General features: G+C 37.9%; 1 protein-coding gene across 1 annotated transcript in view; it reads left to right on the top strand.

Annotated features, from left to right (window-relative positions):
• Positions 1-4,685: 4,685 nt before the first annotated feature.
• aacs (acetoacetyl-CoA synthetase) overlaps positions 4,686-24,010 on the top strand; it is a 50,065-nt gene continuing 30,740 nt past the window's right edge. The window contains exons 1-10 of the mRNA XM_085181054.1: positions 4,686-5,007; positions 6,037-6,140; positions 6,831-6,951; positions 8,093-8,206; positions 15,912-16,009; positions 16,600-16,714; positions 16,932-17,013; positions 17,094-17,247; positions 19,677-19,757; positions 20,620-20,744. Coding sequence (XP_085037180.1) covers positions 4,869-5,007; positions 6,037-6,140; positions 6,831-6,951; positions 8,093-8,206; positions 15,912-16,009; positions 16,600-16,714; positions 16,932-17,013; positions 17,094-17,247; positions 19,677-19,757; positions 20,620-20,744 — 1,133 coding nt within the window. The 5' untranslated portion in view covers positions 4,686-4,868. The remainder of the gene's footprint in view (positions 5,008-6,036; positions 6,141-6,830; positions 6,952-8,092; positions 8,207-15,911; positions 16,010-16,599; positions 16,715-16,931; positions 17,014-17,093; positions 17,248-19,676; positions 19,758-20,619; positions 20,745-24,010) is intronic.

The following is a 24,010-nucleotide window of genomic DNA, read 5'->3' as shown; positions in this document are numbered from 1 at the left end:
TCGTAAGGAACCTTTAAGAACTGGTAAAATTAACATTTGTTTAAATTTTAATGGAAAAAATATTTATATTATCTTGTTTTGAGATCCCCATATAAATCAGTTAAAAACTGTCCCTAAACGTTCTGCATGAATGGAATTGCAATTTTGAGTAGGCTAAATGAAGCGGCCATATAAAAAGACGTAGCTTTCTCCAAAATGAGGGGGGAAACTGTAAAAGTTAAACAAAAAATTATTACAAACAAAACTATTAGTAATCTTATTTACGCTCGTTGTAAGAATGTTTTTTTCTTGTATGCACAACAGGCCTTTGTTAAGTTCGTTTATTTTCGGGGGAAAATGTCTAAATAAATGAATGAAAGAATATATAAATATTATTCACACAAACAATAATAGGATTATCACTGGATACAACTTCATGATATTAGTCTGCCATCTACTGGAGCAATGTCTTTTAAGATAATAAAGTATTTTGTATTAGTTCACAGTTTATGGGAAATCAACCTTATGTGAAACAGGCTTATTAAAAAGCATTTTTGCTGTTTTATCTCAGGGTGCCATAGGATTATGCTAAACAAGATGAAAAAAATGAACGATGTGGCAAAATCAAGTGAAACTTGGAAAAGAATTTGAGGGATATTTTAACACATTAACAACGACTTTGTCTTAATATGGAGTCCTACAAAACAATAATCAAGTGTAAAATAATGGAAATACTACAAGCACATATTTGTCAATTGTAATAATAGGTCAGCAAACACGTAATCACTTGCGCATCAAATCTAAGGGGATAGGCCAACGGAACTACAAAATTTACACGTTTCCTCTATAATACTGAACAATATTTATACCTTGTTACTTTTTTTTTTTTTTTTACTGCCCATTGGTTTCTGTATGTAATTTAGACAATTCTTGTTTTGTCATCGTGTTATTTCTGGCCACTAGGTGGCAATTCTTTGCATTTATATTCCATTTTAGAATAAGGTGGGAGAATTTGATGCTTCCAGTTAGAGGGGCACTTTCTTGAACGTGCAATGTGCATTGTGCAGATATTTCTTTACCTTTGTAATAGCTAAAGAATGAAAATTTGGACATTGGCAGCATACTAAATGCTGCTCAGTTTGTCCAAGGTCTTGTAATCCAAGTGGACTTTGGACCGTGATATTCATTAAAAGGAGGCTTATAAACTCAAATTTAAGACCTAACAGTTTAAAATTCAAAAGCTAAATCCTCAAGGTGTTTTATCATAATATATTCACTTGACATGCATAATGCAACTCAAACCAGCCAAATCACATGGCTAAACCTGAAGATTACACATGAAAAAAGCAAACACTTTTTTGTACTTCACTCTAAGAAAATTTATTGTAAAAGCTCTACATACACTATGTCATCCTATGTCAGTCTAAGCTGGTTAACTTGACACAAAATATTTTCAAAATTAGGGTTGGTTATGCTGTAGTTAACTATAACTACTCCATATGGAATGTGTTACTTGTAAATTTTATGTTGCACAACCCAAAGACCAGTCATTGTGAAATAATTCAAAATAAACTTACAGATGTGGTCATAGCTTGTTACAAAATATGGCTGGACCACGTTAGACATACAGAGCCAAAATGTGATTGCATAGATAAAGGAAACACTGACTGTGGCGTGATGACAGGAGTCCATTTCGGGTTAAATTCAGTGACAGAAGGTTTTTCTGACTAACAATGAAGCAAGCTACCTAAAGGTCAACTCTTTCAAGTCTTTAACCTCCTAGGACCTGGCGTCCACATATGTGGACATCACATTTTGGGTTATTTAGACCAAATTACTCAATTTTGCTCTACAAGGGCCTGATATCCACTTAGGACATTATACTGCTACTGTTCTATCAAAGTTTTAAACAAATATCCTCATATGCGGCTCTTATTTTTCTTAAAAACAAAAATAAGGAAAAAAAAATCTGGTAATTCTTTGTTTTTACATTCATCGGGCCCAAATATTCCCAAATATCAAAGAGAAATAAAAAATGCATGCCGTGGAAGAGTTCGGGTTTTAAGAGGTTAAAGCAATCTCATACCTTGGCACAATATTTTACAACTGGACAAAATCCTTTTCAAAGCCAAAATCCACTTGATTGTGAACTTTGACCTTTAAAACAAGCAATTTAAACAAAAACAAACAAAAAAATAAAAAAGAAGAAAAGAAAAACGACATAGAAGTTGGGAGACTTTTCTTAAGTCTGAATGAAAATGTTCGTCATTGGTCATGATTTGATATAATTTATTTTAAAAAATGAATGAGGAATATTACAGATTTTATGGAACATATATGTTTCATATGGGTTTTTAGACATCAGTTTTTCAATGTATTAGGAAAATATTGAAAAAGTTACATCTAAATACAATTGTCTCCAAATGCAGTGACATTTATGCATTTAATTCTACTACAGTCAAGCTCCCAAACCAGTAATATGTTCAACTGAATAGCAACCCCTGATCACAGAATGTTTGTATAAGTTATGCTGTTGCTTTGATTCATGTACTTTCCCCATGTGAATAAAGTACTTTGTAGGTTTACGAATACATTTATATACAACCACAATGCAGGCTGAATCTAAGTCTTATACAGTTCTGTGAAAAGTTTCCCTCCTTCCTGATTTTTTAAAAGTATTTTTCTTTTGTTTTTTTGTTTTGCATATTTGTCACACTTACATGTTTCAGATCAATAAACAAATTTCAATATTAGACAAAGACAACCCAAGTAAATACAAGATGCAGTTTTAAAGCGCACATCTATCCAAACCTAACCAGGCCTGCATGAAAAAGTATGTGAAAATTTCCATTTGCTAATTGCAAACTGCCATGGAAAAAATGAATATCCATGCTTCTCAAAATGTGTAAATTCAGCAACACGTCCTTTCCCCAGACTTATAAACACACATATGTATTCACACACACACACAAGAACACATTCGTTGTCCTTCCCTATTTGTTTTTGCCTTTTATCAAGGTATACTCAAGGCATGTTGCTAAGAGACTGAGATCAAGAAATCAAAAGACACACTGGGGCTATTCAGAGCTCCTCAAGTATTTTATTGTGTTTGTTGGCTCCATATTTCTCCAGGTAGAATGGCCATGAGGCCTTTGGTATTATAATCTGGACTCCAAAGCTAGGGAACTAGAGATTTTGACTTCATGCTCACTATCATGTGTACATGGATATTTTAAGGCTATAGATTGACATCAGTAGATTACAATTCATTTTGGGCTTGGGGATTAATATCAATATACAAATTATTATTAATATAGTAACAGAAACAAAACTATTGGTATGTTATGTAATCTTGACTAGAACAGTCAGGACATGATACAATTATATAGAAGCTTTTCCATCACTTAATGAAAACAAGGTTGGCTGACACCACCACGCAATAAGGAGTGTCGTTATTTCTCTATTCTAATTGGGCAGACCCCTCAAACCGGACCCCAACATTCTTGCTCTTTGACTGGTTCAAATGCTTTTGAAACCACATCGTGAACCTAAAAGACAGCCTTCCCTTGAGCAACCTAGACGCCAGTCCGTTGACAGCTATGCGCCTCCCACATAGAGCGATCTGTCGGCTGATGTGGAGCCAGTGCGCTGAGGACCAATCGAAAGCCTTCGCTTTGCGTGCGGGAGATGTTCAAGATTTCTGCAACTGCAGCTTTTGTGCGCGGGTTAAAGAATGATAACTTTTAATGAAAAGAGGCATAAAGGGCCAGTGGTGGTGGTCAGCTTTGCCTCTCCAACTCCAAACTGCTCAACCCGAGCTGTCCCTCTAACATACTCAATTCTCTCAGTCCTGCTCACAGCCAACAAAAGTTTAACATCTTCATCTCTGCCACCTCCAGCTCTACCTCCTGTCGTTTTGTTAGCGACACTTTCTCCAAACAATATACCATAGCAGGTCTCAGTACTGTCTTGTTAACTTTCCATTTCACCCTTGGTGCTATCCTTCTATCACAAATCCCCCTTGACACTCATCTTCCACCCAGCCCATTGTCTCTTCAGTATCCCTCTTCAGCGCTGTCTACTGCTTTGAATAGTGGAATTAATGGCTTTAAGATAATTTTTCTACCAATTTTAATCCTTGGATCTTTGACTGGCTCTCTAAAGGTGACTTAAATTCCTCTCCTTTCCAGTGCATACCTCCACCTCTCATGGTTCTCTTCGGCCTCCTTTGTCATCTCATTAAGTATCAGAATTTTGTGTGCAAACATCATTAAAAAATATCAACACAACAATGTAGATAATTAAACATGAACAGCAGCAGAAGGACCGTGGCAATCTGATAAATACAGTCAGTCAATGATGATGTGTTACAGGTGCTCACCAATATATTGCTCAGAATTTGCTTGTTACCGTTGCATATTTGCATCATATCAACATTTTTATTTAACATGTATTGATGAAAAAATATAATATTTTGGCCAGGAGTAAGGCCTCCTTCTTCAGAATCATCGTTATTTATTTAAGATAGGACTAAAAGTGTGCATATATGCCTATTGAGACGTCTGAAAGAAACAAATTAGGAACTGTTGCTTGCATTCTTCGTAACACTGTCAAACACTTGTCAACCAAAGTCGATCTTGAACCGAACTTGCCCTGCTACGTGACGACGCCGGGGCGTGGCCTCTCAGTTTTCCTAGGCAGCCCCACGCTCTCCGCTGACAGTGAGCGTAGCTACTGTCACGCACTGGAGTGTGGTGCCATTCAATCTCAGAGGCTAGCCTGTGATCTAATTTACCCAGAGCTGTCACCTCAGGAGCACTTAGCTTTTATAAGACGCTCGGGACTCGTTTTAACTTGTTGTTAACAGGCGACAAAGGGACTCGACAAAGATGTCCAAAGACACGGAAGGAAAGAGTGAGAAAATTATGGATATGGAGAGCAAGGTTCTGTGGTACCCGGATTCTAAGAGGAACACACAGATGGATAAGTTTAGGATACAGGTCAACCAGGACTACGGGCTTAATCTGGGTGAGTGGGGTCGGAGGGAGGGAGCCAGACAGGCTCCAGAGTAGGTGTGCTGGAGAGAATACAAGTCGGATTATTGAGCCTACGAAGCTGCATAACTCAGCCAGATAGAAAAACAGAAACGAGCAGCATCTCTCCCTTTTGCTATGTGTCAGTTCATCTTTTAAAGGCAGTACGTTGCCTCACAATCGGCACAGTGTAGTGATGGCTTGCTGTGGAGCATTTCAAGCTAGCTTATTGCCATTTGAACACATGTAAAGAACATGTATAGGCGGTGAATCAGCATAAACACATCTACGAATTTATTGTCTTAGAAGAGTTTTATTAAGGATGACCTACAACCACTCCAACACTCCCTGTTCAGTAATTATTAGTCGTTTACAAGCCTGTGGTGTTTTGATTACTTCCAGCTCGGAACTGAAAGACTGCGCCTGCAGAGCTGCCAGGATGGAAGAGAGCGGCCTGTTTTACTTGTCTTTCTAGTACCATGTCATTTTAAAGAAACAGGATTAAAGGAATGCTGAAAAACTTGGCAGCCGGCTAATGAATAAGTAGAGAGGAGACGAGGATAGGATTGGTACATCAGTGTAGATGAGCAGTGTAGAAGGAATGTGTAATTGAAACAATAAAAATAGTATCATCCTATTTTCAACGTGCTGATATCCATATTTCTATTTTCCTTAATCTGGTGTTCCTAATTTCACCAGGTGTTCTGATCCTTACAGTATTCCTACATTCCTACAGTGATTAAGTAGATCTCATGGACAGCAAAACCTTTCCTTTAAATAAAAAGATATAGTTTTCAGGAATAAGGACCACTTCTCTCTGCTGAAGGTTTTCCCAGATAAATTGCAATTTTATTTTGAGTAAGGATTTAGGAAAGAAGAGATACCAAAATGTTTCATATCAAAATGTTTCAGTTGGTCTAAGCATAAGGGGTGCTTATACTAACGTTTCCTCTTATCTCTACAATTATACAATAATAATTGGAAACTTGTGTTCTCAAATAATGACAAATCCTTTGTCTTCTAGCCAACTACAGTGACCTGTACCAGTGGTCAGTGGACTCCTACCCAGAGTTCTGGGGAGAGGTTTGGCGCTTTTGTGGAATCATGAGCTCAAAGCCATATGAAGAGGTGAGTCCAACCTTCATGTATGTCATAACCTAAAAATGGGAATAGAAAAATGTGTGTATTTCTTATCCCAGTTTTAAAGCCAAAGACTACATTTCTAAACAGTTTAGGTCACTAAAACATATAATATTTAATATTTTACTGTACATCAATATAATGGTCATGCTAAACTGAAAACCCAACTAGAATTGAAGTAAGGTTCAGTGATTTTAAATTCTGATAATTATATAATTTCCTGTTTCATCGGCTTAATACTGCTTAGTTCCAGGATAGTTCCAGGATACAATGCTGACGTGGGTGTGTGAGGTAACAAATAGTGTCTCACACCGTAGTGTGTAGTTCACACGCCCTTCTGTACACATGGTTAATGTTTCCTCCTCACTCTTTTGTCTAAGCAGACAATAAATAGAGGACAGGCAAGCAATTAGCCAGTCAATCAAACGTTTTGTTACAGTCTTGCACTGTGGGCTGCACTGTTATATCCCAGTGTTGCCTTGGAGTTTTCTAGGAAATTGTTTATCTTACTTTTTAAATTTTGTTCGCAATTCTTAAATTTTGTTGCGAATACAGTAAAAAAACAGAAAAGGAGAGCATAGCAGTTGTGAAACATTATTGTCTGGACAATTTCACGAGAAAGATAGAAAGCATCAGCGCTTCTCTGATGTGTCGCTCCCCTCCGTGTGTTTTTATCAGGTGGTGGATGTATCCAAACGCATCTCAGATGTTCCCGAGTGGTTTAAAGGAGCTCGGCTCAACTACGCTGAGAACCTGCTCAAACATGCAGACCATGACAAAGTGGCTCTCTACGCTGCAAGTATGTATATACTTAAGAGTATGTTATGCTGATGAAGGTATAAGAAATTAAAAGGGACAGTTCTGCACCAGAATTTATGATGCTTTAATGGGGGATAACTTCCCTAATCCTGGCGCCAACTCCACACATGTTAATGGGAATTTTTAAAATGACACCACAAGGCACTCATTTTTCTCTTTATTCTCCATCATAAACACATCTCTTAGCGCTCATATAATGTTTGCATTTCTGTTCAGTTTTTTTGCTGTTATTGGTTTTATTACTAGTCCTTCTTTTAATGGTGAATTTTAATGTCCTTTTTCCACCACTAATTGTGCACTGTTGTCTCTTGTGTTTTTCTTCCCCGTGTCACACAGATTGTAATTACTTAGTGATTTATTTAATCTTCATGTTTGTTTGAGCTTTTTTTGTGCAGAGTTGGGAGGGTAGTTGGGCACAGGATTGATGCGTTGTTGTGCATGAGGCTTCATACGTCACTTTGTTATTAGATTAATGGTTCTCTGTCAGGTACTAATGGATAGGTCTGCTTTTATTGCTATGTGTGTGTATATATATGAGGCAAAGTGGGCCCTTGCTCCTGTGTGCAAGCTCCCTCAGGAGCTGTAACACAATTATAAGAAGCCCCATTGGTCACAATGCTATGCAGCCTCTAAATGTCAGTAAACTATTACTTAGAGAGATAAGAGGACTCTTCCTGTCTGTGGTACTGGATGATGTTGCTCTTTCTTTCTTAAAAATCATATCTTACCCATATAACTCAATTTTCTGGAATGTGCGAGATGCCAGGTTATGACATCAGATACACTGGGCTGTCACTACCAACTTTTTTTTGAATGAGAAGGATAACAGGTGCAAAGGGGCATGTGATCTTCTTGTTCTACCCTAACCAAGCAGTTGTAAGAGGCTAAACCTAACCAAGTAGTTTTAGTGCTTAAACTCAACCAGTGGTAGAAAAAGGCTTTTGAAGCTGATAAACTTGCAACATGTGCACCACTCCTCTTGCAACTTTATTGCAACAATATCAAAAATCAAGTGATTAAATTCCTGTTTACTGATTTGCATATTAACCTTTTGGATGTTACAAATGTATTTTTGTTTCTGTGTAGGTGTCTTAAATTTACTTTGTGTTTTTGTCTATCAGAGGAGGCAAATGAGGAAATTGTGAAGGTGACTTTTGGAGAACTGAGGCGTGATGTGGCGTTGTTTGCTGCAGCCATGAGGAAGATGGGAGTCCAGACTGGAGACAGGGTCGTAGGTGAGTCTCGTGTTCAAAGCCTGGTAGCCACACACTGGTTGATAGCTCATAAATTAGTTCACTGTGATGTATTAGTTTGTTTTCCTTTAACTCCTGTCCTTTACAACCTCTTCACTTCATCCCTTACTTCTCTGTCAGTGTGTTCCATGTACTCACTGGGAAGGTTGGCTGGCTGTTTTGGCTCAGGTTGCAGCCTCTTTCTGAATGGCACCATTTATTTTTTCAAAGTTCATATTTGTATAGGGAGGTGCTTGGTTTTTTTCAGCCACCACCATTAAGTTTGTTCGTATAGAGTTAAGAGGTCAACCTTCCAGTGAACAGTAATCTTAAAAGTTGTAATGCAGTTGTTTACATCTCTCAAGTCAATTTTTTTTTTAAATTAAGTATTTATTTTATTTTTTACAATCTGGGTTTCTTTTGCAAGTTTGTCTGTATCACTGCTGCTGGCTGTGGAAACATACACTGGGCTATCTGGCGATTAGATACGTTGGAGTTTTCAAGCACAGACTGTGGACTTGGTGTGTGGCGAACTTATTATCAGCATCATTCCAGTCTGATTATAGTTGTTGTAGTACTTATGATTAATATAAAAAATTACAAGCTCCAGATGAGTATCATTAAATAATGAGACTACCTTTTGTTTTGTTTTGGGTTTTTTTTTTGCCACCATAAAGTTTTTGAATTGTTCGTCATTTCTTCATACTTTAAAGGTGAAGCATGGTTCGCTACACTGAGCCTTATCAGTCACTGTCTGTGTTTCATTATGTGGTATGTAACAAAAATCCAACAATGACACGGCACTTGCCATTTTCTTAGGTACATCTGTTCAACTGCTTATTAAACCAAATATCTAATCAATCTCCCAATCACACTGGAGCAACTCTGTGCTTTTCAGCACGTAGGCATGGCCAGGGCAGCCTGCTGAAGTTCAAACTGAGCATCAGATATGGGAAGAAAGTTGTTTTAAGTGACTTTGAACATGGCGTGGTTGCTAGTGCCAGAAGGTATTCCTGAGAATGTCTGAGTATTTCAGAACCTGCTGATCTCCTGGGATTCACCCACACAACCATCTCAAAGAGAATGGTCTTTATAGAAAAGGGGGGAAAAAGGGAACATCCAGTGAGCATCACTTCTGTGGGTGAAAACGCTTCGTTCATTAGAGAGGTCAGAGGAGACTGGTCAGATTGCTTCAAGCTGATGGCAAAGCAAGTCAAATAATCACTCATTTCAACAAAGACATGCAGAAGAGCATCTGTGAAAACGTGGAACCTTGAAGCAGCTGGGCTACAGCAAGAGAAGACCACAGTGGGTCCCACTCCTGTCTAAGAAGGAAGCTAAGAATAAAAGAAACCGAGGCTGCAGTTCGCACGGGCTCACAAAAATTGGACAATAGAAGATTGTTTAAATGTCAGAACATATCTGAGTATTGTTGCTGACTGTGTCCATCCCCTTATGGCCACAGTGTACCCATTAATGATGGTTGCATCCAGTAGGATAATGTACCATATTACAAAGCTCAAAAATCCAAGACTGTCTGAACATAACAGTAAATTCACTCTATTCACCATCAGATCAGATCTCAGTCCAATAGAGCACCTTTGGGATGTTTGGGATGTGGCAGACTGGTGGATGTCATGGAAATGAGTGTCTATTGACATGTCTATACTGTGGTATTATTAGGGAGTTCAGTTACGCTAAGATTTTTCAGATCTTAGTATGTGTAACAAAATATTCTGACCATCGTCAGTAGGGTGCTAGAATCCAAAGTCATGAAGTAAATCAAGGAGGGGTTTCTGCTTTTGTTACAAGGCAACAATGTGGTAAATCTCTAAGACTGTTTATGAGCTTATTGTTTGGTTTCTGAGCCGGTTCTGTTGAGGAACGGTCAGGGTATATATGAAAGGTTCTGGCTATGTGTGTTCAGAAGGAAGAGGAATATTGCAGTAGGGAGATCCATTAGCTAAATGACCTGTTCTCTGTGGGAATCTCATTAGAAAGACAAGAAGGATGGAGAAAGGCAGAGGGGGGCTAGAGAAACAGGGAAAAGGAGAGAGACCAGCTACACCATTCCTTTTTTCTCCTTTATCCCAATTACTTTCCTCGCATGTCTAAACAAGAGTGTGTGCGTGTGTGTGTCTGTGTGTGTGTGTGTGTTCAAAGTGTTTAAGACAGAAATGTCCTTGTCCCCCAAGTTGTGACTGAAATGTCTTGTCAGTGTCTGTAATCCAGGAGATATATAAGCACTTAGCTGATGAAGCCTGGCATGCTTTATAGTGGACCCTGGGCCAAACTTGCACACACACACACACACATGTATTCTCCCTTTCATGTGCTTTTCATTGCTCTCCTTGGTCACTTTAACTTCAGCATAATCCTACACTTTGTTAAGAAGCCCCTATCTTGCCTGACCGCCATTCAGCCGCTACTTCTTTCGATTTTTGTGTTATTTAAACACATACTAAAACTAAACTAAGTATACGGAGAAGAAGTGTGTTTCAGTTCTAGCAATTGCAGTGTAGTTGCATTTATGTATTAAGCTAAAACAAACAGAAGGTTTAAAAAAAATTGCTATTTGCTACCCCGTTAGACTTCCTTGTCCAAGAATAGTTTGGTTTTAATTTGTTTGGTTTTAATACTAATATTAATATTAAAAAAATAAAAGGTTCTTATGTTACCTTACTACTACTGAGAAGTATTAGATCACATCTCTAAAATAAAATTTGTTTTATTTATTTTTATTTTATTATTGTTAATTATAGTAACATCTCTGGTTTTACAGATCAATTTTGACTCGTGCGTATTTACTTTAAGAAAAGGGTTTTAAAAAAAGTGTTTTTATTTTTTTTTAAAGTTTTGTTTTGGACAATATTAAACACCAGTGTTGGTGTCTATAAAAACACATGTTGAAGAAAGTGGAGTGGTGTCCTTTAGCTGCAAAATTTCAGGGGGCAGCTCAGATTTAAAATGTTTTGCTTTGTTGTGTTTTTATTTTGCTCACCATGGTACGTTTCCTCCTGAGAAGTTCTTGTCCAACATCATAGATGGCAAACAAATTGTTACATGTGATGTTGTGACCCCTGCAGTCCAGTAGTCATATCAAGGACTAGACGTTTTCCTTTCATTTTCTCAAGGAATGCCACTCGCAGGTTTGCCTTTTCCAAAACTTCCAGTCATCTTCAATTCCATGCATAGCTGGTTTTTGATTGCATCACATTATGTCATATTCTCCTGACTTGCTGAGCATTTATTGCCAGAAGGAGCATTTTCCATGGAAAGGGGCAAAATATTCATCTACTGTCACCTCTGGCCTTGGGTTGAACATCAGTGAAAGGAGCTGGATCCATCTCTTCCGTATATCCCTAATGTGAGCAAGCTTGTCAGATGTTGCTGTTGTTGTAAAATCTGAGGACGCTTGATATTATTCAAAAGGTCTGAAATAATATTGTTGCCTGGAAAATTTTGTCTTTAAATGATGATGTATGAACACTGCTTCTGGGTCCAAACTACTCTGCGTTTATTAAGGCTGTTGTGTTTTTAACATGTTTTAATGCTCTGTATCTTGTTCTATTTAATCTGAACAAGCCCCTAAAAAAGTCAGTAATCATTGTTGGCCTCTCTCGGTTTTTATTACCACTATTCATTTTAAAGCTCAGTTTTTAAAACCTTACCATGTAACTACAGCCCAGCCCATGCAGCAGTAAATGAATGACTAACCTCGTATTGTGGATGATTATCTCAGTTGTTCTCCCAACTGAAGTTTAGTCCGTTTACAGCATCTTTTTCCTGCCATGCAATTACATTTGTCCCTGACCATTGGGAACCCTCACGTTAACTTTTACTGAATGGAAAAAAGTTAGTGTTCATCCTCATGCTTCACTGTGTTTATATTAATGCTTACCATAGCTGTGTAGCTATCCACCATGTAGCACATCATTATAGACCAGCTACCCCAACTTTAGTAGCCCTACAGAACGTCACTGTTGTTTCGTTTTTTGTCTTCATTTATGTTGGAAACAATATCAGAGCTGTACGTTTTAATTTTTTAAGAAATCCCTCAGTCAGATCATTGTATGTTATATTTGGGTGAAGACTAGCGAGCTAACTCCCTGCTAACGTCTAACTCCGTTAAATTTCATAAATTCTGTTTTCGAGGATGCCTGGATGTTAAACTTGATCATTACACCTGGTGGAGCAGCCTCACTGATCATTTTTATTAAAGATGAAAGAATTTAGACAGTTTGTAACTGTCAGTGATGCTGCAGTGTTCGTTTGACTTTGGGACCTGAAGCGGATGAACTCAAACAGCTCATGAACTCAAACTTAAAGACCAGATAGTTCTTCCTGTTGATGTTTCCCAGTGATTATCAGTGGTGTCGTTGCTGGATCTGTACATTCCAACAAAAGGAACACCAGTATAGGGCTTCAGGTAGGGCTGTTCGATATAACGATATATATCGGATGATGTCTATTGTTTCCTATCACGCTATCGTTAGTTTCGTGTTGTTGCACAATAAACTGTTTACAGCAATATTTTTTCATCGTTTTGATCGTAACTGTAGTGGCTATATTCATTTTTTAAAGTTCTTTCTTTCTTATATTTAATATAACCACACTACAGACGGACAAGCGCCTGTTTTTACGTGTTGTTGTTAGCAACAATGATGGTAAAACCATCGCGTGGCTCCGCCGTCCGCTTGTTTGTTTTCCACGTAAACCTTTCACTATAAAGCTCAAGATCCTGTTGAGACTTTTCAAAATAAACTGAATCATGTGAATGAATGAGTTTACGGATGAGAATCAAAAAAGAGCCGTCAAGTGCTAAAAAATAGACTCAAACGTTAGAACAGGCCTTTCGCCACAGTACACCGTGTAATAAATACTCACAAAGAAAACAGCGGCCGTTATAGCCTATGTCTAAAAATGTATCGTTTCATGCATTGGTTAAAACACTCGACTCCAGCTACATGACGCCCAGCTGGAAACACTTCACGCAAGTCGAGCTGCCCGTGATTCTCAGAATTTACAGAAAATGTTACATTTTTGTGATTTATATCGTTGTCAGGACAATAAATGTCTTATATCGGGATATGAGATTTTGGTCATATCACACAGCCCTTGCTTCAAGCATTCATCATCACTGTCATTCTAAATGTCACCATTGGCTTTTTTTTCCTTCACGGTCTGTGATAGCAGTGGTGACTTTCTTTGGTGACAACAGCATAAACCGATCAAAACATGTCTTGTCACAGCAAACAAGACATAATGGTAAATGGACTGATTCTTATATAGCGCTTTTCTACTCTCACGGAGTACTCAAAGCGCTCTATACAACATGCCTCACTCATCCAATCATACCCATTCTCACAAGCACTTTATCTACACTTAGTGCTTTCTAACGACATTCACACACATTCATACTCCGATGGATGTGTATGAATGTCGTTGCATCGGAGAGCAAGTTGGGGTTAGTATCTTGCCCAAGGATACTTGACATGCAGACTGGAGGAGCCAGGGATCGAACCACCGACCTTCCGATCAGTAGGTGACCTGCTCTACCTCCTGAGCTACAGCCACCCCTGTAACCCCTGTAATGACAGGGGTCATTTGCAGCTGTTGCCCTGCCATGTAAGCCAGGAGGTATTGGACTCCAAAAGATATAACCACTTTTGGATTTGTATGTTTCAGCAGAAGCAGGAGCAGCTTCAGCACCTGTTACCTCCTTATCAGATGTATCTATATTTATCCAAATCATCGTCCTTCTCAGAAAGAGGGTCATCCATATTGCTGTTGATGCAGAAGATATGATCCAGAGCTTCATTTGTTGTAAATCTTCTTATTTTTGTATGCTACAACCTGGAGATTTGTACTCTGCAAGTCACCAACTAAACTGAGTTGGTCCGTACATTACATATCTGTACATTTCCATCTGGTCATTTTTAGTGAGGCAGTGGGGATAAAGGGGACTGTTTGTTCAGGGAAGGAGACAAACAGGTAAATAGAGAAGCCCCTAACTTCTCTCTGACAGTGTTGGTGAGCTCAGAGTGTGTTCATGATTTCAGTTTTAGCACTTTTATTTTTTTGTAGTGTTATATTATAACTGGTTCAAAACCGACAACACAAATATCCTAATTTTCATCAGAGGATTTTATAATTTAATGAAATTGTGCTTTTCTTTTTTGTTTTGTTTAAATAAAGTTTAATTTGAGACTCCTGACAAAGTCAAAAAGCCTTGATGCAGTAAAATGAATTTAAAAAGCACTTACCTACAAAACTTAAAAACGGGAATCACTTCACTCAGCAATTCCCAGCTTATTTAAAACCTTGCAGGCTGTATTCAGTATATAGTTTTCAGTTTTACCCAGGTATTTACTTAAATAATTCTTTTGTTTTAGAAAAGAAAGCATCATCGAATTCTAGTATCCAGTGTGGTTAAACAACTGGATCACACTAAAGTGCTTACTGTCAACATGAGGAGAAATTTGTCTCTAATTCATTGCCAACATGCACGTATACTTGACAGCTTAGCATGCATGAATAAACTGGTAGGGCAGTGTGTTACACTGATGCGTAAGCAATACTCTCACAGTGTAACAAAGTAGTCTTTCATAATCACAGCCACAGAGGTCGTCAAACAGGATTTTGTAGTATGAATATGATCCGTGACGTAATTTGCTCCCGGCTAAGGTAAGGAGATATTAGTCTAGGAGCCAGCGTAGCAGGGTGGTGATCTGTCAGCCCGAGATGTTATCAGGCAGTATCAGCATCCTTGTTGCAGCAAGAGTATGCATAACAACCATAAAAATCAATTTATACATAGAGATTATCAATATAGTTGCTATTTGTCAGCTTGTCTAGCAGGAACTACCAGTTGTTTTATGTTTTATTAGTTTAGATAAGACACATTATGAACAGCTCTATGTTTAAAGGTAGCACAGTAGCTCCAGTCATGTGTTTATTACTACTTTGTCATGCATGTCATAATGATCTAGCTTTTTCCCTGCTCAAAGGAAACATTGATCACCAAAAATCAAATGCAGTAGATTTGGTAATTTTCTGAACTTTTATAATGACTGGAGGCTGGAGGGAAGTTAATTTGAACAGTTTACAGTGGGATTGTCCCAAAAACACAAAATTAATTATTTCTTCTTTAATTATTCTCTGTGTGCTTGCTTGCCTTGGTCACCCTTTTCACTTATTGATCTGGGAATATGTCACTGCAAGACAGTAGTTATGGTCTCAGTTCTACTTGTTAAGAATGAAATATGCCAGAGTATTTCCTCGCTCTTCTTAGTATCCAGATTGTTTTATTTCAGTGTATCTCTCTACATGTGTTTCTTCTTCGTTTCTTTGATGTTTTCCAATATTCTGTCATTTAAGTTTCCCCCGTATGTGAACTGACTGTGAAGTTTTTCAGTATGACTACAGATAAGACTACAAAAGACCAGCTGCTTTATTGTACTAATTTTGGATAGCATATGACTACAGAACTTGACAAACAAAGCTAATTTTTGCTGCTTTGAAATCAGATTAATCTATGTGCATTCTGTCTCTGAAGTGTTCTAAACGAGTTACTGTGTACTTTTACTACTTTTTTATATTTTATATTTTTAAAAGTCATCATTTTCATGCAAATTTTTAAATAAGGAAACCTTTATTTAAAATTCTGCACTGAACTGTATTATCCTCCTCTCTCTTCCCGTGTTAGGCTACCTACCCAATGGTATCCACGCAGTGGAGGCAATGTTAGCAGCAGCCAGCATTGGAGCTATTTGGAGCTCAACATCTGTTGACTTTGGAGTCAATGTAAGGACTTTCCTTTATTTCTTAATTTATATATATTTGAGTCAGACTTTTATTTCCCCTCTGCTGTATTAAAGCTGTAATAAACCAGCTGTATTTAATCTGACATCTTAGATGTAGTTTATATATTTGTGGATGTAAGTTAGGTAGTAGTATACCCGTAGTAGTATTAGGGTTGTTGTATTATATTTCCTCTTGGTCTTTCATCTGCTCTTATTGGAGGATCGGGGAGTAAACTTTGCCTTTGAGATTTCTTTCCCGAGAGACTTTTTTTGTCTTTGGTCTCGGTATTTTTTGAGCTTCTACTCCCCCTACTGGCAGATCCGAGAATTACCATTGCTACCATGAAACAAACCTGTGGATTTGGATTCTGCTCTACTCTTGTTTCCTTTTTGTTATAAAATGTTTTTATTTTATTATGTATGTTATTATTCTATTTTATTATTGTATTCCATTATTATTCTAGGGGGGTTGTTTGTTTGTTTATATGTTTGTTCTTTTCTCTGGAAGGTGTGTGTTTTTCTCAGAAATAAGGGTTTTATGTATATTTGTTAAATTCCTAAATTTGAACTCTGTCCTTCTCTTTTTTTCAGGGTGTCCTTGACAGGTTTTCTCAAATTCAGCCTAAACTGATCTTCTCTGTTGCTGCTGTAGTGTACAATGGGAAAACACACGACCACATGGAAAAGCTAATTAGTGTTGTGAAAGGTTGGTTTTCATATTGGAGAAAGACATTTACCAGCAAATTATGTATATATATACATATGTATGTATGTATGCATGCATGCAAGCATACATGCATGCATGTATGTATGTTTACTGACAGTAATTACAAATCAGAATTTCTGCGCAACTTGCCGGCTTTAACTATGTTTGAGGATGAAAGAGAATATAAAACATTAGCCTTTTTCGCTCTGTCTTCTAGGTTTGCCAGACTTGCAGAAAGTCATTGTGATTCCTTATGCTCGCACCAAACATGAAACTGACCTTTCCAAAATCCCCAACAGGTGTGTGTCTGTAAATATAATTACACTGTTTTTAAACTGAGAAACAAAAAGAGACATGCTCTACGTCTATTTTTTCACAGTGTATTTATGGATGACTTTTTGGCATCTGGGCGTGGCGATGGTGACCAGTTCCCTCAGTTGGAATTTGAGCAGCTTCCCTTCAATCATCCTCTTTTCATCATGTATTCCTCTGGAACCACAGGAGCTCCTAAATGTATGGTCCACTCTGCTGGGGTAAGAAACACAATGGCTTGCACTTGCTCTGAATTAAAAGTCTTTAGTTTAAATACACAAATACACACACATAAACACAAGCACACTGCTGATAACTTTATATAATAAAAAAAATCACAATGCCATCACTGATTAAAGCCCATGGGTTGCTGTGTATGCTTGTTTGTCCTTGTATAACATAAAACATAATTGCTGTTTTTGTAGCTCATACTTTGATAATGCTCCACAAGGGGTAGAGGCAGAGGCAGCTGTCTCACTTACTTAGAAAAAACCCACTCTGGTCACATCTGTTTGCAAAGCTCTCCTGGGCTGACCCATGTGTAAAGAGTCTGATCCTCTCTAAAAGACTAGATTAATGTTTTCAAGAAGACAAATAGGGAACATTTTAAGGAAGCATTTGATCAGTAAAACATCACATCATCATTAGTCAAACATCAGCGCATCAGTCAGCAGATTGCAGTTTGATGCCCAGTTGTCATGAGATTATGGATTGCTGGATTTCCATCTTGTCAACATTGAAAGCATTTCTCATTTATGCTGAGTCTTGAAGCCAATTTTCAACCTTGAAAACAGAAGTTGGAAAAAAATTCATTTAGTTGCTGGATGATTTGTGATGTGTGCTATAGAAATAAAATGTCTGTGATTACACACATCCTGCTTAATATGAGAAAAACCTGTTTTTATGACTTAGCAAAATACGAAGGCTTATTAATGTTATGATATCCATTGTGTGAGTGCAGATTACTTCATGGTCTTATCTGTATTGTTATTTTTTGAAAGGGCATTAATCCAATTTATTATTTTTTAATGCTGTTGAACATCTTACTGAGATCACTTTTAGTATCCTAACAAAGCAGCTCCAGTAAGACATCTGCTGAAATGGTCTGTTGTTTCATTCCGCTTCCCAACACAAGGTGGCAGCAGACCTCCATCAGCAGATCCTAGAAAAGGTTACTTGCTCTCCAGAGAGTGCATGAATGACATTTCCCTGCAACACACCACATCAGAGGTAGGGCTAGTGTGAGAAGAATATTTGATTTCAAAAAGACCACTGGACTTGGAAAGCTGGAGCACTCACCATTTCAAAAGGTTTAACCCACTCAAACAAATGCATTCATGCATTTTCACTAAACAGTTGGTCTTGCACTCTATCTGTCTGAGGAAAGTCTCCCCCAAAAAACAGATTTTTTTATTTTAGGACTTTTTCCGTTATCTTGTAATAAAATATTTGCGACATAAGAATACAACAGTGAGTTGAGCTCAGCATATGGACCAGAAGAAATGGAAAGCATACTCTGAGAGAATGTGAAAGGTAACGAGCATTCTTACCGAGGGCTCGGGTACACTACAAGCCACATTCCAACAGCACTTTATTCTTTAAAGGCTTTTACCTGTCATGCACACACTCACACCCTGATGGGTGCATCAAGAGCAATTTAGGGTTCGGTATTTTGCCCAAGGCCAACTTGACAGCCAGGGATCAAACCACTGACCTTCCGATTAGTAGATGACCCGCTCTACCACCTGAGACACAGCTGCGCGGTTCTTAAAAAAGAAAAAAATTCAATTAGATTTTTAATGGGCTCATACTTTGCCTCTCTGCACCCAGTTTTTTTTCCTTTCGTCCTTTTGCTGCTTCCAACTTGGCTTTTCGTCTCTCACCTTTCTTTCACATTGGTTTTATGCTCTAAACTTGCATTCCTTTTTCTTAGTTCTTCTTTTAAGATCCTCATCAGGTTAGTTTTCCTCTGCTTTCCCTTCTCTCTCCTACAGTATAGCTTCCTTTTCTTTCTTTCCCTTATTGTCTCTCGCTCTGTCCCCTTCTCTTTCCTTTGCCCCCCCAACCCCCCACCCCCCTTTCTCCCCTTGCAGCCGATAATTGGACAGTAATGCGTTGGTGAAAACATTTCGTACTGTGACGCTGGCAGTCCTCTCTGGCTCAGCCAATTAGCCTGGGTACTGTTGTGCTTTCTGCTTTGTTACGGCTCTGTTAACATGCTGTCAGTAACAAGATGGCACGCACCAAAGGATGGGTATGGCAGCTGAGTCCAGCTAAAGACTATATGCACACACAAACACACGAATGCTTGGAGCACCTGTATCTATGTAAGGATGGGCTCAAAACCGAAATACACGGTCAGATACTTGCGTACCCTTCACCAGCAATAATAGTGCACCCAGCTGTGATATGCTGGAGATTGTAAGATAATTCACACTTAACCACAAACTTCCCTTTTAGTCTAAAAATAAAGTGTCATGTGTCGAAGCCTTGTCAGAACTGTTGCATAGAATTTTTAAAATATGAGTGACACGTGTCAAATTTGTGTCAGCTCAAATGAACTAAATTTTACTGACAGATAATAATGAGATAAATCCACCATTAGATCATTAGATTACTCGTTAGTCTCTAATACTTGTTGTCTTTTTAGGGCTCTCTCATCCAGCACCTGAAAGAACACATTCTCCATGGCAATATGACCAGCAGTGATGTCATCATTTACTACACTACGGTAAGCTCACAACCTGTTCAAAGTGACACACTCATGGTTTGAATATTTTCAAATACCAGCTGGTGTGTAATGTTTAAAAGTTTAACTTTTCATGTGCAAGTCGGGTTGAAAAGTCTGAGATTACTAGTGAATCCTTCTATTTTGCATTAACCAATAGTAGTTTTGGTTGATAGTAGCATTTGATTTACTTGAACAAACCTCTGATGAATATGTCAAGTCCACTCCAGTGTCTTGTGAACGCTATCGTGGAATCGGTAACTCCTTTTTACAAAATTACTTTCTTTTACTCATGTTTTTTTTTTTTTTAATATTCATGGCATTATGTGGTTTTTTTTTTATGTGATGTCCAAGCGTGCACCAATTTAAATTTCAGTGAAGTTCCAGCTATTGGATTCAAGTAATCTGTTGAAATATATACATAACAGTCTTTAGTCGATGTATCTAAATAGCATATTTTATTCCTAAAAAGCAGTCAGAAGGACAAATGATAATTATTTAGAGCAAGTCAAAGATAAACATCACGAAAAGCAACAACTCATCAAATGTTTGGCAATACCGGCCTAAAATAAATTAAACTTCTTGAGACATTTTCTTTAAACTGATTAATTTACTGAGTTTCAGCGGTTTTGTAAAAGTCTCTTCACTGACAGTTTTTGTGCAGCAGAACCAAAATTCACTTTATTCGCATGTGAAGACAGGTGCCAAAGCAGTATCTCAGCATGCAGTAAAATGAGAAAAATAATCAGGTGAATCACAGTCTGCTGCAGATGTCCATTTTGCTACACTCTGCTTTATCCGTGTGAAGACAAAAGGTGTTTTATACCAGATAAACTGACCACTGTGTTTGCATGTGTGGTCTTAGACTGGCTGGATGATGTGGAACTGGCTGGTATCTGCGCTGGCAGTGGGAGCCTCTGTTGTTTTGTATGACGGTTCACCACTAATGCCGACTCCCAGTGTACTGTGGAACCTGACAGACCAGTTGGGGTGAGTTAGCCGCACAAATGCGCACGCACGCATGCACACATGGGGAGGATAAAAAAGGAAATGACAGTGGCTAACTGTGCTGAAAGAGGATATGCTCTTTGTACTTATTATATAAGTTGTTTTTAACATTTTTGTTTATATTTTCTTAGCGTTTTCAATGTTTTGACCTGCTGAGACTAGGGATGCAACGATACCAATTTTTTCAAACCGATACGATACCGATACTTGGATCTGAGTACTTGCCGATACTGAGTACAAAAACCGATACTTCTACCACACACACACACACACACACACACACACACACACACACACACACAAATGCAATGAATTGGAAGACAGCTCTTATTTTATTCTCTGCCGATAAAAAATAAAATCGTAATAAAAATGACCACAAAAAAATTTTCAAGTGAAAAATAAGCACTTCTGTTAAATTATTGCAGAGTATCCACATTGTAATTTAACAAAATATCACTGAACTATTGGGCACTGTCTCGAGCTTTCAGAATAATAAATAAACACTTCTGTTTGGAATAAAATAAATACAAATTAGGTTTGAGAATAAAATAAACTTTTAAATTATTGCAGAGTGTCCAATTTCATATCGCGGCTCGAGTATGCTGAGAAGACGGTTCAATCCTATGCTTTCCACGACCGGCATTGGCTGGTCATCCAGAGCGATAAAATGAGTCAGAGCCTCTGTTATTTTAACTGCCCGTGGATTTTCTCTTGACATTTTTCATCGCTTTTCCAAAACCTGAGTTAAAGTTTTTGTTTAGCCTAGCTACAGCAGCCTCCAGTTTCTCTTTTCTATCTGGAGCCGCCAGTCTCACTCGCCTAACCCTGTGCCTGTTTAGCGCGGGATGTCCCCCTAGTGACCAATCTAAAAAACTATAACAGAAATGACCAGCCACCCTCTGACTAATGAAATAAGTTAGTATCGGTTCATGGTATCGGTTAACTTTTACGAGTATGAGTACACACACATTTTAAGTATCGGCCCCGATACCCGATACCAGTATCGGTATCGGTGCATCCTTAGCTGAGACTGTACTTTAGTAAGTGAAGCTTTAGGTTTTGGCACCAGGGCTTCTGAAATGATAAACCATTGTGCCTTAATTGTCTAAAAAATGGACACTCCAAATTCTTAATAGATCGTACTGACATCTATTGTAGCTTTACTGGACCTGAAGTCTGGGAAACACAGCATTCTTAATAAGGGATAAGAACAAGTGAGTTTTCCTTTAACTGTATAGTGCTGAGAAAATAGATATTAAGAATACAGAGAAAATCATACAGTTTTGTTTTTTGGGACCCTTGTAAATGTTCATACAATATTTAACATCAGCAGCAGCAGCACATTAATATTTAACAATCAATATAACTTATTACTTATGAAATTAGAAGAGATAAAGGAAAATCATCTCAAAACGATGGATTGTTTGTAAAGGAGGACATGGAAGAAATGAAGGGAACATATAGTGGCAATTGAGATAACTGTTATATTTTTGGAATATTTTAAACAAATTTATATGAATTAAAAAATATGTTTGAAAAACAAAAAAACAAACCGGTTTTTAAAAGTTCCCAAAACTTGTCATGTCACAAGCCACCAGGCAGCAGCTATGTGACAGTTTTACCACATGATGTATTGGTATTTGGACCAAACATAATTGTAGTTTCACATATCTCAAAAAGAAACCAGCTCAAACTTACAAAAGACACCCTGAACTCCATTATTGATCGCCACAAATGAGCTGCCTTGCTGTCATTTTGAAAGTGCACAGTGAAGTGTTGTGCTCAGCTGAACAGACTGTTCCAAGTCAGCAGGGTCAGCAGTCCTTTAAGCTTTTTGATGTGGCGATTGATGGTGATGTTCATTTGGATGAACCTAAAAACCCATGCAAGACAACCACAGGTACCGAAACCTGGATCTGGGTATTCAATTCAGAGGACGTTCACCTCAAAGGATGCACAATGTGGATCATATTAAGACAGGAATTTCATTTCATTTTTAAATGTCATGCCCACATTGGAAACATGGTTTAGAAGCTCGTCAAGATTTATCAAATTCAGAGATTCTATGTTTTTTTTCCCCCACTGTAAATTTGCTTCATCGAAATAAATTGATAATGTAAAACAAGATTTAAAGGTGAGTTTGCTACTGGGATTAGATAGTTTGACGTTATTAAAACTGTCTAGTCTACAATGTCAATATTTCCAGCAAATCTTCTATCTTGGTAAATGTCCTAAACACACCTCCCACCACCACTATCAGAATCAAAAATTTTAAATGTTAAACTGGGTATTGATCCTCTGTAGAACTGGATGATCTGCTTCGTAGTTCAGTTCTTCTGTCGTTGCCCTGTGACATCAGCGATAACCAATAGGATCGGCGTCAGAGAGGTTAACATGCACTCATTGGGGTAACACCTTAAGCCTTTTTATGCACGCTCTTTACTTTTCCCTTAGACCTAATTGACTACATTGTCAACTTATTTTTTTCTGTGTAAAATATCTCATCTGTTTGTCCTCCACTCTGCATTGTACTCTGATGCTGAAGCAGAGTTTTTTTTTTTTGTTTTTTTTTTATGACAAAAATGCTAGGTGAAAAAAAAATGGTGCGGGGGTTAAGAAGTGATAAACAAATGTATCTGCAAATCTACAGACACATTACGCTCCAATTTAAAAATCAAACGAGCAGTCAGAAATATTCTCCTGTTTCTCTCTCATTTGAGGATTATAATGATGATGGTGATGTTTATTGATCGGTGTTGTTGCTCCACTCTAAAACTTAATTTGAAGGCATGCAGAAGTCTGGGCATGAAGTTGAGAAGGTGTGTGCGGGTGTCTGTGCACACAGAGATACATCTGTGTTGCACGTGTCAGTTATTTGTAGATATGCAACATGAAACTACAGCAAGGCAGATGAAATTTGTTATGGATCTTATAATATTTGTATTAATTTAATGCATAAATTGGCAAGCAGTCGCCAATCGCTTTGACCCGTGTTACTCCCTGACATCATCATCCACCAGCACAACCTTAAACCCCTGTTATCATTTGACTGCAGATGGGATAAAGACCAAATGGTCAAGGATTCAAGTGTGTGCATGCAGAGAAGCAATTAATTGATTCAAATATGATAGAGAAGATGGTCAGCACATATTTTTTCCTCATTGTTTGCTATGTAGATCTTCTCAAAAGCTATGCAAGTGCTCTGCTCCAGTAGATATACTCATAGCATTTCCAATTAAAATGCTAGT

The sequence above is a fragment of the Neolamprologus multifasciatus genome, chromosome 12, assembly GCF_963576455.1.
Source record: "Neolamprologus multifasciatus chromosome 12, fNeoMul1.2, whole genome shotgun sequence".
NCBI lineage: Eukaryota > Metazoa > Chordata > Actinopteri > Cichliformes > Cichlidae > Neolamprologus > Neolamprologus multifasciatus.
This window is presented reverse-complemented; position numbering and strand designations above follow the sequence as displayed.